At 41.6% G+C, this 14,186-nt stretch overlaps 1 protein-coding gene across 50 annotated transcripts in view; it reads right to left on the minus strand.

Annotated features, from left to right (window-relative positions):
- TCF7L2 (transcription factor 7 like 2) overlaps positions 1–14,186 on the minus strand; it is a 189,516-nt gene that overhangs the window by 106,501 nt on the left and 68,829 nt on the right. For all 50 annotated transcript variants that reach the window (XM_037011278.2, XM_037011274.2, XM_073240409.1 and 47 more), the window contains one exon: positions 10,440–10,541. In XM_037011278.2, the coding sequence (XP_036867173.1) occupies positions 10,440–10,541 (102 nt within the window). The remainder of the gene's footprint in view (positions 1–10,439; positions 10,542–14,186) is intronic.

Here is a 14,186-nt window from a genome sequence, read left to right on the forward strand (position 1 = left end):
ATGTGACAATTTTTCCATGTCTACCTGGCATCCAAATGGAGGTTGAATCTGGCACCCAGAGGAGAGCACTGGGCTGGAGCAAGGAGCTGGACAGTGTCTGAATTTGACCATTCCTGCCCCTGGAATCCTGGGCAACTCAGCTAACACACCAGATTTCCACCTCCTTATATGCAAAACGGCCTGACAAATTTCCCAGCCGGAAGTCTCTTGCTTCCCTCCCTCCTCAGTTCCCAGTATGCTCCAAGTGCCAATTCTAAAATCTATGTGTTTTCTCCTTAACAACCAGTCATGAAATCACTCCACAGACTGGACAACATCATTATCGAACATACCCATTTTCTATAATAAACAATCAAGTCCAGGATTTCTCAGTTGGGCATGCTCTTAAGAGGTTCAGAGCCTGGATTCCTAAGGAACAGTCAGTTTAAACAAAGAACACGAAGTGCTGTAAGTCCTACAAGCCTGACCTTTTTGAACTTTTTGTTAACCATGATCGACGTAACGCTGCCATGACAACTTGACATGCTCCACTGTGAGCTGGAATGCATAAGGGTGGATTATCAAGTTACTAGCAGGCCATGCACAACGCCGTAACCCAAAATTATGTTTCTCCAAAACATGCTACCACATCAGGTAGAAAGTGGACACGTGGACAAGCTGTTGGGCTAACCAGGATGATTCTGAACACTCTAAGTTAACGATGAAGCCACACTCATTTCAGACCAAATCAACTCTTTTCCTCACCTGAAACTGATTTTCTGCTTAATTAACAAAGCACGACAGTAGGAGGGGAGAAAGCCACATGCAAAGAAATAAACCACCAGGCTCCTTGGCTTCAAGAAACTTATGATCCAGTTGGAGAAACAAGCCCCAAAAATAGAGTTAGTCAGTCAACAAGGCAAGAAATGACAAGCAGGACAGGGTGGGTGCCAAATGGATACTTTTGTTTTATTTACTGGAAAGATAAACAAAGGCAAAACCATGAGTATGGTTCTAAGTAGATCCATGTTGATTTAACACAGGCTCCCACGCTTGGTAAATAGAGCAGGTGCTGAAACTATAACAATTCCAGTCTGTCCCATTCTTGTCCCTGAAGATGCCAAGAAGGTCCCAATCTTACCTCTGAAAATGCAGAGAAGGGTTCTGGAGTCAAGGAAGCTTTAGGAACTTGCCCTCTAGTTTCCAAGCACCCAGAGGAATCAAGATCCTGCCCTAAAGACACTGACTTTGCACAACCCAGTGCTACCCTCAACCTCTTTTAGGAGGGAACACTTTTTCCAGTAACCTTACTAACACTTGGTGAGACAAATGTCAGGAAAACGCTAGCCCCGAGCTGCCAAAGACTCCCCAAGGACAAGACACAGCACTGAGAAATGGTAAAGATACTGGCGGCTGCCGGCCTTCCCCGCACTTATTGTAGGCTGATCTCAACATACCAATAAATGGAATCTTTGAAAAGTAGTTTATGTCTTCCCAGAAACATAATCCAACATCATATTCCTGACCGAGTTCACACACAGCATCAAATAAATTCTCTCTTTACTCAATAATATGCCATTAGAAGGAGAGATACTAAAGCTTTAAAAACCTCTACAATTACTTGAGGTTATGTAAGTACACTCCAAGACCTCAAAAACGGCCATATATTCAAGGGGCTAATAAGATATGTCCAAAGAGTTATGCTGTGAGTTATCCAAACTGAATGTACATAATTCTGGAGAGCCACCATAACATCAGCTGATTTTAAAACCTACCAACCATTTAAGAACTAATCATTTTGTTTTTATTTGCCTATTTTGAAAATGAAAGGCCTTAGGAAAGTTGACCTAGATGGGCTAAGTAGTAGTTCTGTCTTCTGGAGCAAGGTAGGTTTAAGGGGACATCTTTCCAGGAAAGCCTGAACTTTTTCCTTTGTTAAATTCCCCAGAAATATTAACATTAAATTCATTCAAATCATGGAAGGCTAGCTTGCACACACAGCTGATAGTTGTAAAAACTGAGACCTTTCAGGAAAATATTTGTAATAATGTATCAAGAAATTTTTAAAGATTTTGTTTTTCCTCTTTTACCTTTCTTCCTAAGAATATGTCCTAAGAAAATAATAAAGGGGTATGGGGAGCACAAAGACTTAAGCACAAAGATGTTCATCACGGGACTATTTAGAATAATAGAATAATGCCCATCACGGGAATAGAAAGAGATACTCTAAAGGCCCAATAATATGGCACTGATGAAGCCAATTGGTGTATAATCATATTATGGGCTGTTATATAATCTTTTAAAACCCTTAGGAATTTTACTTTCTTCATTTTTTATTTTTTATAAATGAAATATACTTAATATACAGTATTATATTGGTTTTGGTATACAACATAGTGACTCAACAATTGTATACATTACTAAATGCTCCTCCCATGATAAGTGTAGTTAAATTAAAAAAAAAGAGAAATCCTTAAGAATTTTAATGACATGGGGAACTGCTTATTCACTACAGCAATTTTCATTTTAAATTAATACAAGGCTCAAAACTATGAGCTCAGGAATCTTAAAAACAAATAGAAATATTAATGCACTCAGGAAAAGTCCAGAAGGAAATATGCCACATACACCAAATTATTCATAATGTAATCTCTGAGCAACCAGATTATGGGCTCATGTCCCAATTGTCTACAACAAGCATAAAGTTTATGAATGAGGAAAGCTCATTTTAAATTAATTTCACTTACTTTTGAGGTAGGAGTTTTTTTTTTTGATTGAAAATTAGGAATCCCCATCCTTCAACAGTTAAGGCTCAGTCACTGAAGATGTGAATCACAACTGAGAATAGTCTTGAAGAGAAGACCTGGCACCATGGGGAGTTTAGGTGAGAGCTACGTTCAAATTTTCAAGAGGGGAAACTGGAGGGGTGAGCAGAACTGATGGACAAAACACAAATCAAGAAGTGAGCATGTCAATGAGAGCGATTTCAGTGCATGAGGAACTGTGTTCAGAGCCCATATTGTACCAAAAGGAAAAGGAGACAGATGCCCCATCTCTGCAGCTAGGAACAGTATGGACAACAGACCTCTGAACAGAGGTTAAATAACAGAAGGGAAGGCAGTGGGTGGCACGACATGTGATTTTCATGTTGTGAAACTCTTTGTGCTTCTCATCTGAAGGGGATACGACTGAGCTTACATAATCCCTCATGGTAGAGTATTTCCCACCACCATGGTGGTTGGCTCCCATACCAGGAACCCAAACCTCAAGAACTTCAGAATTCCTCACCATCAAGTATTTTCTGGAAGGGAAGAAAGAAGCTTGGCCTTTGAATCATAGACTGCAAAGGCCCAATGCACATCACTCCCTTCAAAGCATTCCTGATCCCATCACCATCCACATCTTCCTCAGAAAAGGTCACCTGGCTGCCTGGTTCTCCATATTACATACTCATAGCTCTCCTTACAAAGATAATATTTTTTGCAATGCTCACAGTCTTGCTTTGTAACCTTAGACAAAATAGACACTCTTACCACAGTTCTGTCTGTGAAATGGGAAAGTTCTGACTCAGCTGCCGCTAGGACACCCATACCAAGTATCCTAGAAAGTCTGGGTGACTCATAGGTAAATGGGGGAAAAAAGTGGGGGTGGGGAGAAGCAGCATATATGCAATGGAGGGGTAGAGGCGGTGCCCAGGGGAAAGCTTTTAAGAAATCAGCATAGGTTTGCACACTCATGCTCACCTGCCCCCAAAAGAGCATACCTCCCTTCCCACAATGCGTCAGTGAGTCCTTTGATGCAGCCACCCAATGTATACCCCCAAATTAAACCCTGAGGCTGATCTCATGGTCCACTCCCCAGTGAAGCCAGTGGGTCTCCTTGACCCATGCCCACCCCACCCAGCTGATGCTGGGGTTCCTCTTGGTGGCTCCCGCTGACAGCACTCAGCACACCACCTGGGCCCAGTCACTTGTCACTCCCCCAGCTGCCCTGTGGTCTGTAGTTAAGGAGATGTGTTGTTTGTGCCTTGTTTCACATTGTGACTCCCACAACTGGACAAATAGGTAACTCTGCTGCGCCTAGTTCCTCCTCTTAAAATAGGGATAATAAAACATCTATAAAGCAACTGAACAATGCCTGACACGGAAAGTGTTACAGGTTTATTTGCTATTATTGTTATAATCATTCTTTGACCCCACTTTCTCTCAACATCTAGAATACTTTTTCCTACACAATGAGAGGTAGCTAAATGTTTTGGGGATCAGTGGAAGATCAATAATTCATCAATGGTCAACACACACAAGAGAAAGACCAAATAGGCTACTTATCTAAATTTTGAGGAAGGAAAGGGAGAATTCTCTACCCTTCCCTAAATACATTCTAACTAAATGGATATTTAATAAATAATCAGCATTACTCTGAAGGAGACAAAAGTTTGGAATGTTCCAATTTCATATTGCCATATTGCTTTGGGGGCCATGAAACCTAGTATCTCTAACTCTCCAAAAAGATGACCCTTGAACCGAATTTTTCCCAACAAGGTCCATGAAATGTATCAACAGGTACTCAACATCACTAATCATCAGGGAAATTCAAATCAAAACCACAATGAAGTAGCATCTCACATCTGTTGTAATGGGTATCATCAAAAGACAGAAGATTACAAGTGTTGGCAAGGATGTGGAGAAATGAGAATCTTCTGCACTGCTGGTGGGAATGTAAACTGGTACAGTCACAAAGGAAAACAGCATGGAGGTTCCTCAAAAAATTAAAAATAGGCTTACTGTATGATCCAACAAAAATACTCTAGGTATATATCCAAAAGAAATGAGAACAGATCTCAAAAGATATCTTCACTTTCATGTTCACTGCAGACTATTCACAATAGCTAAGATATGGAAAAACTTAAGGGTCCATCAGCAGAAAAATGGATTAAGAACATATGGTATATCTACACACACACACACACACACACACACACAGAGGAATATTATTATGGCTGAATATAAGAGAGAAGGAAATCCTACCATTTGTGACATGAATGGACCCTGAAGGCATTATTCTAAGTGAAATAAGTCAGACATAGGACCACAAATACTATATAATCTCATTTAGATGTGGAAACTAAAAAGCCAAGTTCACAGAAACAGAAGAGAATAGAGTGATGGTTTTCCAGGGACACTGGTCAAAGGACACAAACCTCCAGTTATAAAATGAGTAAGTACTGGGGAACTAAAATATAGCACAGTGATTATAATTAACAGTACTGTATTAGAGACTTGACAGTTGCTAAGAGTACATTTTAAACATTCTCACAACAAGAAGGAATGGTAATTATGGGACAAGACGGGGGTGCTAGCTACCCCTATGGCAGTAATCCTTTTACAGTGTACGAGGGTATCAAATCAACAAATTGTGCACCTTAAACTTACAAATGCTATATGTCAATTATATCTCAATAAAGCTGGAATGAAAATAAATAAAATAAAAATAGAAAGACAACACTTCCCCAAACTTGGTCCTTCTAATAGTTCCTATTCAGTGAATGGCATCTCCACCCACCTACCTCTGATTCTCCTTTCTCCCTCAAGGCCAATATCTAATCCATCAGCAAGTTCACCTGATGTTCCCTCCACATGCATCCACTTTCACTATAATCCCCACTGCCAGTTGCTTAACACAAGCCACCTCCCTCAATGACCCCCCATGGTGGTTAGGGCTAAAGGCCACTCCTCGCCATATCCTGCCCATGCCACCCTACCTACACCCTCAGGACATGCAGCCCCATAGCCAGCTTGCAGCTTCTCTCACAGCCAAGGGCTTTTTCCTTTAGGACTTAGGACTTCCACACATGTGTGCCCCTCTTCCCACCGAGTGTTCTCCACCTCCCAGCCTTTCGCCCATACCATCACCTGGCCAGCTCCAGGTGATCCCTCAGATCTCATTTTAAATGCCATTTCAGGGTGGGGGGCATTGCCTGACCAACTTCCCAGTGGAAATCCTGCCTCCTTGATCATACCCGCACGGGCCCTGTACTCCTCATGGCACCGGGCACCACCTCCCACAAAGGCAGGTGCCGCACCGGTTTGCAGGGCCTCAGCACCCAGCACAGAGGCGCTGAGCACACACCAACTGCCAGGAAGGACCCATCAAAACATCCACATGCAGTTCCCAACTAGGAGGATGCTCTCAAAGTCGTTTTCTGTTATTAACTATGAGTAGGTGTTTCTCCGCCCCTGAACTTTCAGAAACAAAAAGCAAAATGCTTTCCATGCCCTCTAAGCTTTCTTGAAAATGCTCAACGCAGACAGTGGAGACAGTGGAGACCGTGCTGACGTGCCACTTGCCACCATCATGCTATGTATTTCCTAAGTTTTCTGCTTTCCTTTGGCATTTACGCAGTAACAAAAAAATAAACAAACCACCACAGTCTGACGGGCTTTGCCCCTCAGACTCAGGCTGCTTTCCTATCCCACATCTCAGTCCTCATCACACAGCAAAACTCACAAGACTACGAACCAAGGGAAATCCACCCAAAGGTAAAATTCCACATCAACTTCAAAAGGAAACCCCCCCAAGATAAAATGGTAGGAACTTATGAAGCCTTTTGCATTTTTGTAAGATACATACTATACCAAAATACCATCACTTAAGGGACAGAATCTTTTTTTGGTGCAGACAAAGGAAGTTCAGTCAAAGTCTTTGCACAGCAAAGACACCGGGAGCTGTGTGCAGGGAGCTGCTCGAACGGCACACTTGCCATCCGCTGGACGCGGGCCGGCAGAGACTCAAACACCACCACTCAGCACTCATTTTGGAAGGGGTTGGGGGAGAACAAAGAATTAAAAATACAAATTTAGTACTGCGACACAAAAAGACATATGAGCTAGTTATGTGAATTAGAAAATGGGACTAGGGACAAGAGGAAAAGGGGAGGATCCTGGAATTCGTGACTTTCAGAAGTTGATGCATTTCTAGGAGGTGTGGGAGAGGATAGGGGGAGAGGGAAAGTGGAGTTGAGGGAGGGAGAGATCGATTTGTTCTGTACATTTTTGGGGGCCAGCCACCAAAAAAAAAAAAGATCAAGACATTATCCCGGGGGACCATATCCTTTCTCTTCTGATCACAGATTAAGAGCCACTGAATTATAATAAACAAGATGCTGTATCAGTTATTAGAACTAAATTTGTGGGGCTTGTTTCTTAATTTAAATATTATTTAATCAACTCAACTCCACTTTTAAGAACATTTTATTCTACGCATCAATTTTTTATAAAGTGGTAACCCTTGTACCACATGAAAAAAATCCAGATTAAAATATTCTGACAAAATGCTTTAAATCCCCTTATGAGTATTCTGCCCCAAATGGGTAATGCAGAAAGTTATTTTCTTAGCAACCTGTGAGTTATAGTCTCCAATGATTACTAACAAACACTGAACACTTCTCTAGTTTCAAAAGAAAACATCAGAAATAATTATGAAATAGCTTGGTCTAGGAATTACAATAAATCCAAATTTCAGAGAAATTAGGAAGCAATCCTTAGACAATTATTTTGAAACACATCTGATGAAACACTGTGATGTGACAATGCTTATGTAAAAGAATGAAATATAAAAGCCCAGGCAGAGCCCAACGTCTGGAAGAAAGTTAGCCGCTTGTCAGCGAAGGTGAACATGAACCAGACTGTTCTGGCCAATGGGTGAGCTGCACAAAACCCAAATGGCCCATCAGCCCTAATCCAGAATGCTCCCTTTTACATACAGACACTCTGTACCTGCTAAGCTGGTTTTGGTCGACACACTGCCCAGCATCCAGTGAAAAGGTCACATAAATGTATAGTCCCATGGGATATGACTCCTCAATCCCCAAAACTGCGTGGGACCAGATGGATGAAGTTGACACTGTCACCCTTTCCTCCACCCTGTTCCCCCATCTCCCTCTACTACCCCCCCTCACCCATCAGTGTCAGGGGAAGATCGCAGAAGTGCAGTTAAAGGGCAGACTCATATAATCAGAAGATCCCATTCAGCTGCCACAAGCATAAAGTATTTCACAAATTTGGTTTCCTCCTATCCAAGCTTCTGGCCTTTCTCCTCTGTCCAGCTCCAGCGCCCACCTTCCCCCACCAGCCCATAACCTTTACCCAGTGGCCATTCCCCAGGTCCCCAGGAGCACAGCAGAAAGCACACAAGATCATATTATACTTGCCAGCTGTGGTTCCCCTGGACGGGGTCTCCATCTAAAGTGTGGTATGTGCTCCAAAGTGGTTGCTATGGTAAACATGCCTTCTAATAAACAGCGGAGGAAAAAGGAACCTTACAGATCCCCCAGCCAAAATCCACTCTGGCTCTGGAAAAAAATATTTTACCATCTCCTCAGATTGCTAATTTCTACCCCGGAAAATTAGGTCTTCAGGCCTAAATGAGACAGCTCTTCCTATGGGAATTCGGAGGGCAGGTGGGGGCACAGGAGGCCATCATCTGCCTCTCTCTGAATAGACAGACCCGCAGTCTTGCACAAGAGTGATGCTCACCCGTATGGCCCACAGACCTCCAAGCCACACCCACGAGGGACTGTGTCCACTCTGAATCACTTCTAAGAACTGCATCTTCTTTCCCCATTCAAAGAGAAAAGCTTTAAAAAGTAAATGTGGGGAGCCCTGCCAAGCATTTCTAAAAGCAGAAAAAATGAGTTGCAAAGCCTAAACCCACAATGGGAAATCTGGGGAGGCAGGAAAAGTCAAAAGGATATGCTTTCACATTCTAGCCTCTAGGACTCTGTAACATTACACCTTTTAAAAAATATTTGTATAGTGTTAAAATATTTTGTATATGGCATTCTCTTTTCTAGGAGAAACCTGCATCAGGACCCCATGCTGACAACTTCTTTACACCTGTGATACAGTCCCTGCTGATGACCCAATTAAGAGCAAAACAGAACCAGCCACGGGAAGTTATCTTCTACTTTCCTAGGAAAGAACATGCCACAAGGCCTTGGAGAGGGAGCAGAGAACTGGGTCCAGTGCTCGCTCTGGCCACTAACTCAGTGTGTGACATTGGGCAATTCACTCAAGGCATCTCTGGGCCTGTTTCCTTTTCTGACAGTAGGTTGGGACTAGATGATCTAAGGTCACATCCAGTCCTGAAATCTTGACATTATGGGAGCACTTGTAATTATAAGCATCCATCTTACTGTGGGGTTAGAGGAAGGAGGAAGCTTCTGGAAAATGTCAACCTTCTTTCCATATGCCTCATTTATAACATAAGAATTTATAAGACATTTCCACAAACAGTGACTCAAGATGTGGTTTTATGGAAATAAATTACTTTGTGATATATACACACATACAAACATATATATGTATTTATTTTTCATGTCATAGAGGAATAATTCATTATATACTCATTTATAACAAGCTACAAAATAAGGAGGCAGTTAGCCTACAATTTGACACAATGCATCTTAAGATTTTTCCTACTTAAGAAAATTATTTTGCCATTTTTAGAAATTATAAGTAACACAGAGGCAACGTTTAGTAACAGATAATGTTTTGTGATACTTAAATTAAAAATACATGAATTGTTTCATGCTTTGCATAATTCTACCTGTCATGGATTCGTTATAAAAATGTCTTCCATTAATTATTTCAAAAGTATGAAGTCCAGCTCATGATATAAATATATAGAAGAGAATATTCTAATAAGGCTGAGCTATCTTCTCAAGAGGTTAATTTATAAATTTTACTTTCAGAGCCCACAAAATCCTAAGACTGCATTAAAAATATATGTAGACATACACTTTATGTTACAGTCTCTTAGTACTAAAAACAAATGTTTCCTATATTAAACCCACATACTTTCAAAGCCATGGATGTACAGATTACATTTAATTTAAGCCTTTCCAAGTTCATTTCTATTCTAGGTTTACAGTCAGTCAGATCAGAAATTTTTTTCTGATGTTAATATAGAATGTTACTTTCCAACAATTAAAATAAATTAGGGGAAGACGGAGTTGGAAAGTCTCAAATCCAGGGAATTTTTAAAATTTTCTAATTCCTCCTCTGTAACTCACCTCTCAAAATGACTTTTTTAGGAAAGGGTTTGGGTACTTGATTTTTTTAAATTGCTTTGACACCATTTCCAGTCTCCCCAAAACCATGATGACTGTGCCCCATTAACAGGAGCCTGCAAGGCTAGACTAACAAAATACTAGCAGAAAAAGGTGGTAGGAGGGTTTGGAAAATTTCTGGGTAGGTAACTTTCGCTAAGGTCCAATAACAGAAAACAAGTACCTTCTACCTATAAACCATATCCAAGAATATTCCAAAAGAATTTTTTTAAAGAAAGAAAAACTGATTAAACAAGGCCTGATTAAACTGATGAAACAAGTACCAACCAAAGAGCATTTTCTTCATCTCCACCCCAATAAAGGAAGCGACCGCCTTTGTAAGGTCACTTACAACAATATGTGCTGGCGATGGAGAACGGGCATCCTTGAGGGCTTGTCTGCTCTGGAGGGTTCCAGCCTGGACATCAAGCAGTGGCCATTTCATCTGGAGATACTGGAGGGAGGAAACAAAATGAACATGGAAAATGAATTCAGGAAAGAAATACAAACTATCTATTCCAAGAGGTAACTCTTGGGGTACTTGATACGTGGATCAGAAACTGAAGAACTGAAAAGCCTGCAAATACCACTGCAAAGCACAAAAGCATGCAAATAACACCATCACCAACAACAGCAAGGTCATGCTTGCAATGCCAATAGCTTCTTCCTTAGAGTTCATGTTCAATAGGTACAATATAGAACATCAATATGACTAGTAACTATGGTTTTGTCTTTGCATTCAGACAGACTTCAAATAAAATGATTTCATTAATGCTAATTCATTGAGGTGGGGGCAGGGTGCATGTGGGGGGAACAACGGACGATAGGACAGAACTCTTCCCGAGGAAGAAAGCAAACAGGAATCTCAAACCAGGTGTCCTAGCAGACCATCAATTCCAAATTTGCTTGTCATCAACCTTCATTTCTAAAATGCCATCATCCTTCACTTTAAAGTTCAGTGTATATATGCAACTGTCTATTAGTAGAAGCTGCTCAAGTGAGGATAGAATTCCTCATCCAACCCAAAAGCTTATATAACAAATATTTCTTGATAAAAGATATACAAACAGGACACAATGCAAATTTAAACACTCATCTCAAGAGACCAGGGAAATTCTTAAATACTTACAGGTTTACTACAAAGAGAAAAATAAAGGTATAAGCCAATTACATTTACTTCTGCCCTCTCTGAGGTAGAACATGAACTCATGGCACATGGGAAAGGGAGCTACTTCTGTCAAAAGTGACACATCAGTTTTCAGAAGAATTTTGAGCAACCGGCGAGGTGGATTACCTAGTCACTAGTTTCACTCAGGAAATCTTTAGACAACTGAACAAAACTAAGACAAAATGCTAAGATTTAATAAGGACATCAACACTGGCCATTGTACCTCCAAAGGCCAGCTGATTAATACATTAGTTAATGCTTGGCGGGTTTAGAAGAAGCCATCTTGAGCTTGTCAGAAACCCAAAACAAAATTTATGGCTGATTTTAATACTAATTCTACACGAAGTTTTATTCAATGAACCCTGATTAAAACTTTCTTTGTGCACAGCCTTCTTGCCAAGCATTATGAGCATATAAAGATGCATGCCTTCAGGGAGCTTATGCACGTGACAGAGCCAACTCAGAGGCAGGTAAGTCAAGACAGAATGTGCGGAAATTGCGGCCAAGACTCGGAGAATTGTGTTAGGGAACGCAAAGAAAGAAGACGGTATTTCTAAGCAAAGACACGGAGGAAGGCTACCCAGAGTAGGTCTTGTTAAGTCAGAAAGATTTCAACATAAAGAAAAAGGAAAGCAAAGGGCTGTCCAGAAAGAAGGAAGGGTTTGCTCAAAAACTATGTGAGATGGAAGGACCAGAGTCATCCAAAAGCTCCTCCATGGGTTTCTTAAAGATACAACAGCAAATTAAAAGCAAACTCAGTTATCCCTAAAACTGGAAGATCCCTGCCTATGAGCTACCTGCTCAAGTGCAGTCATTTACCATCCTAGATCTATCTCCACAAAGTTGCAGTGACTTCTAAACTTCAGAGCTGTTGCCTAGAAGCCTGCAGTGGTGAGGAAACTGGTTACTGATTCTGGTCACTTGTGAAAAGACCGTGCACCAAATCCCTTTGCTTCTGTGATCTCTGTCACAGAGGAGCTGTCAACTGGAGGAGCTGTCCTATCTGTGATGGGGGTGGCTGAGGAGCCGCCCCAAGCACTGAAGGACTTCTAGGACTCTGAGCCCTCAGACCCTGAATACCAGCAGGCATCCCCTGCCCCCCAGTCACCCACATAAGTGAACCATTTCCAAATATCTTTGTCGGGGCCAGTATCATCCCAAGTTGAGAGCCACTGAAGTAAGTGTTTCCCTGGCTTCCCTCAGCCCTGTAACTCAAGCCAGGGGGCTCTGGGAATTTATTCTGCCCCGTCTCACCCTGACTTCTTCCCATTCTCACTTGCCACATAAATACATGGGCCTTCCCGGTCAAAACCACTCAATAGAGTCATTTCCTTGAGGCCAACCAAAATGGACACCTGCCAACACTCACCTCTCCATCTCATAAAAACCTGTTAAGAAAAGTGCCACACTGACTCGCCACACACCCACCCTTCGTGTCATCCTCAATAGGGAGGGTGAGGATTCATGGTCATCTTTGGCCATCTGCAAAACTGATTTGATTGCATCTAAACACCAGCCCTGTAGAATTCAGAAATTGAGGTTTTGTTTAAGGTGGCAGGTCTGCCCTCAGGACTCCCCCACCCCCGCCCAAGAACTGTCATACCCATAATGCAATATTAATGCGGAGTCTTATAATTCTTACTTTACATAAAAGCTTCATTGTGTGCCATATCCAATCTCCGCAGGCTACCTGCACCACATATTTTTATGAGCCTACATTTCAGCGCTCCGAGCCTACAATACACATAATTTTCAATTATGTTAGGGCAGCCCAGGATCACTGCCTATATAACATTACTGGTTGGAGGAAATGAGACTCGGCCCTGCTGCCCAGAGAGAGCTAACCAGATCCAGATGGTGGAGGAAGACAGCCCCAGTCCCGTCGACTTGCAGGGACTCTGCAGTGACAGCCCTAACCATTCAGTCCCAGTGCAACTTGATCCCACAGAAGGGCTGGGTCCCCACAAATCCATGCCCTTCGTTAGATCTTAACTGGCATTTAGGCTGACGAGGTTCCTTTTGGGGAAATAAGTATTATGTCAGGATTTTTTAAAGGAAGTTATTAACCTCCTGCAAAAGTGACAGGTTTCCCAGTTTACTTCATCTTCTACAATTGGTCCTTATTAATAGGGAAAATAAATAAATAAAAGGAAGAAAAAGGAAATTAGGTACTATTACAGCCTACAGGAAAATCTTTTCCTTCCTGGAGACACTTAGGCAGCAGGAAATTCTATTCTGTTGGGTCCTAAAGGAAGACCTGAAGGAGGAGGTGTCCATGGATTTACAAAAGGGCTGGAACACAATGCCACATTTTCCGAACAGTTCCACTTCGGTTTTATATCCTTTTGTGGAAGAAAAAAAAGTTCCCACCATCCTGCTATAAAAACAACACTGGGCTCCAGCTCTCTTCCTTTTAAGCTGTTCAGCGTGGAAATTATGAATTGCCTACAAAAACATTAAACTTTTCAACAAACTGCAATCAAATGGGGCTGTGGGAATTCCTGTATTGAAAACTGTTGAAATGCAGTCTGCTCCACTTTCATTTTGTAAGAAAAAAAACCAATAATAATAATAAGGCCATCTTGGCTTAAGTGTTTCATCCATTGTTTAATAATAATGTTCTACTCTTGGCCTATTAGGGTTTTTCCCCAAGTCGAATTTTATGTGATATGTCTCAAGGAGCTTAAGCTTTGGAACTGTCTTTGGACAGGTCTCAAAACATATACAACACCAATGGCCTGAAAGGAAATCCAGGTGGTTTAAAAACCTGAACTGTCATCAGAAAAGAAAAAGGTATGCATCTCTAATTCCTCTTCCTGCACCGCCCCCAATTAAAAAAAAGGAAAGGCAAATGGGGAGGGATCTTCCAAATCAGTAGGCCCCTCCCTCCCTCCAGGATCTAGGTTGGAGCAGGCCTGATAGAACCTGCTC

This window comes from Manis javanica, chromosome 7 (genome assembly GCF_040802235.1).
Source record: "Manis javanica isolate MJ-LG chromosome 7, MJ_LKY, whole genome shotgun sequence".
Classification (NCBI taxonomy): Eukaryota; Metazoa; Chordata; class Mammalia; order Pholidota; family Manidae; genus Manis; species Manis javanica.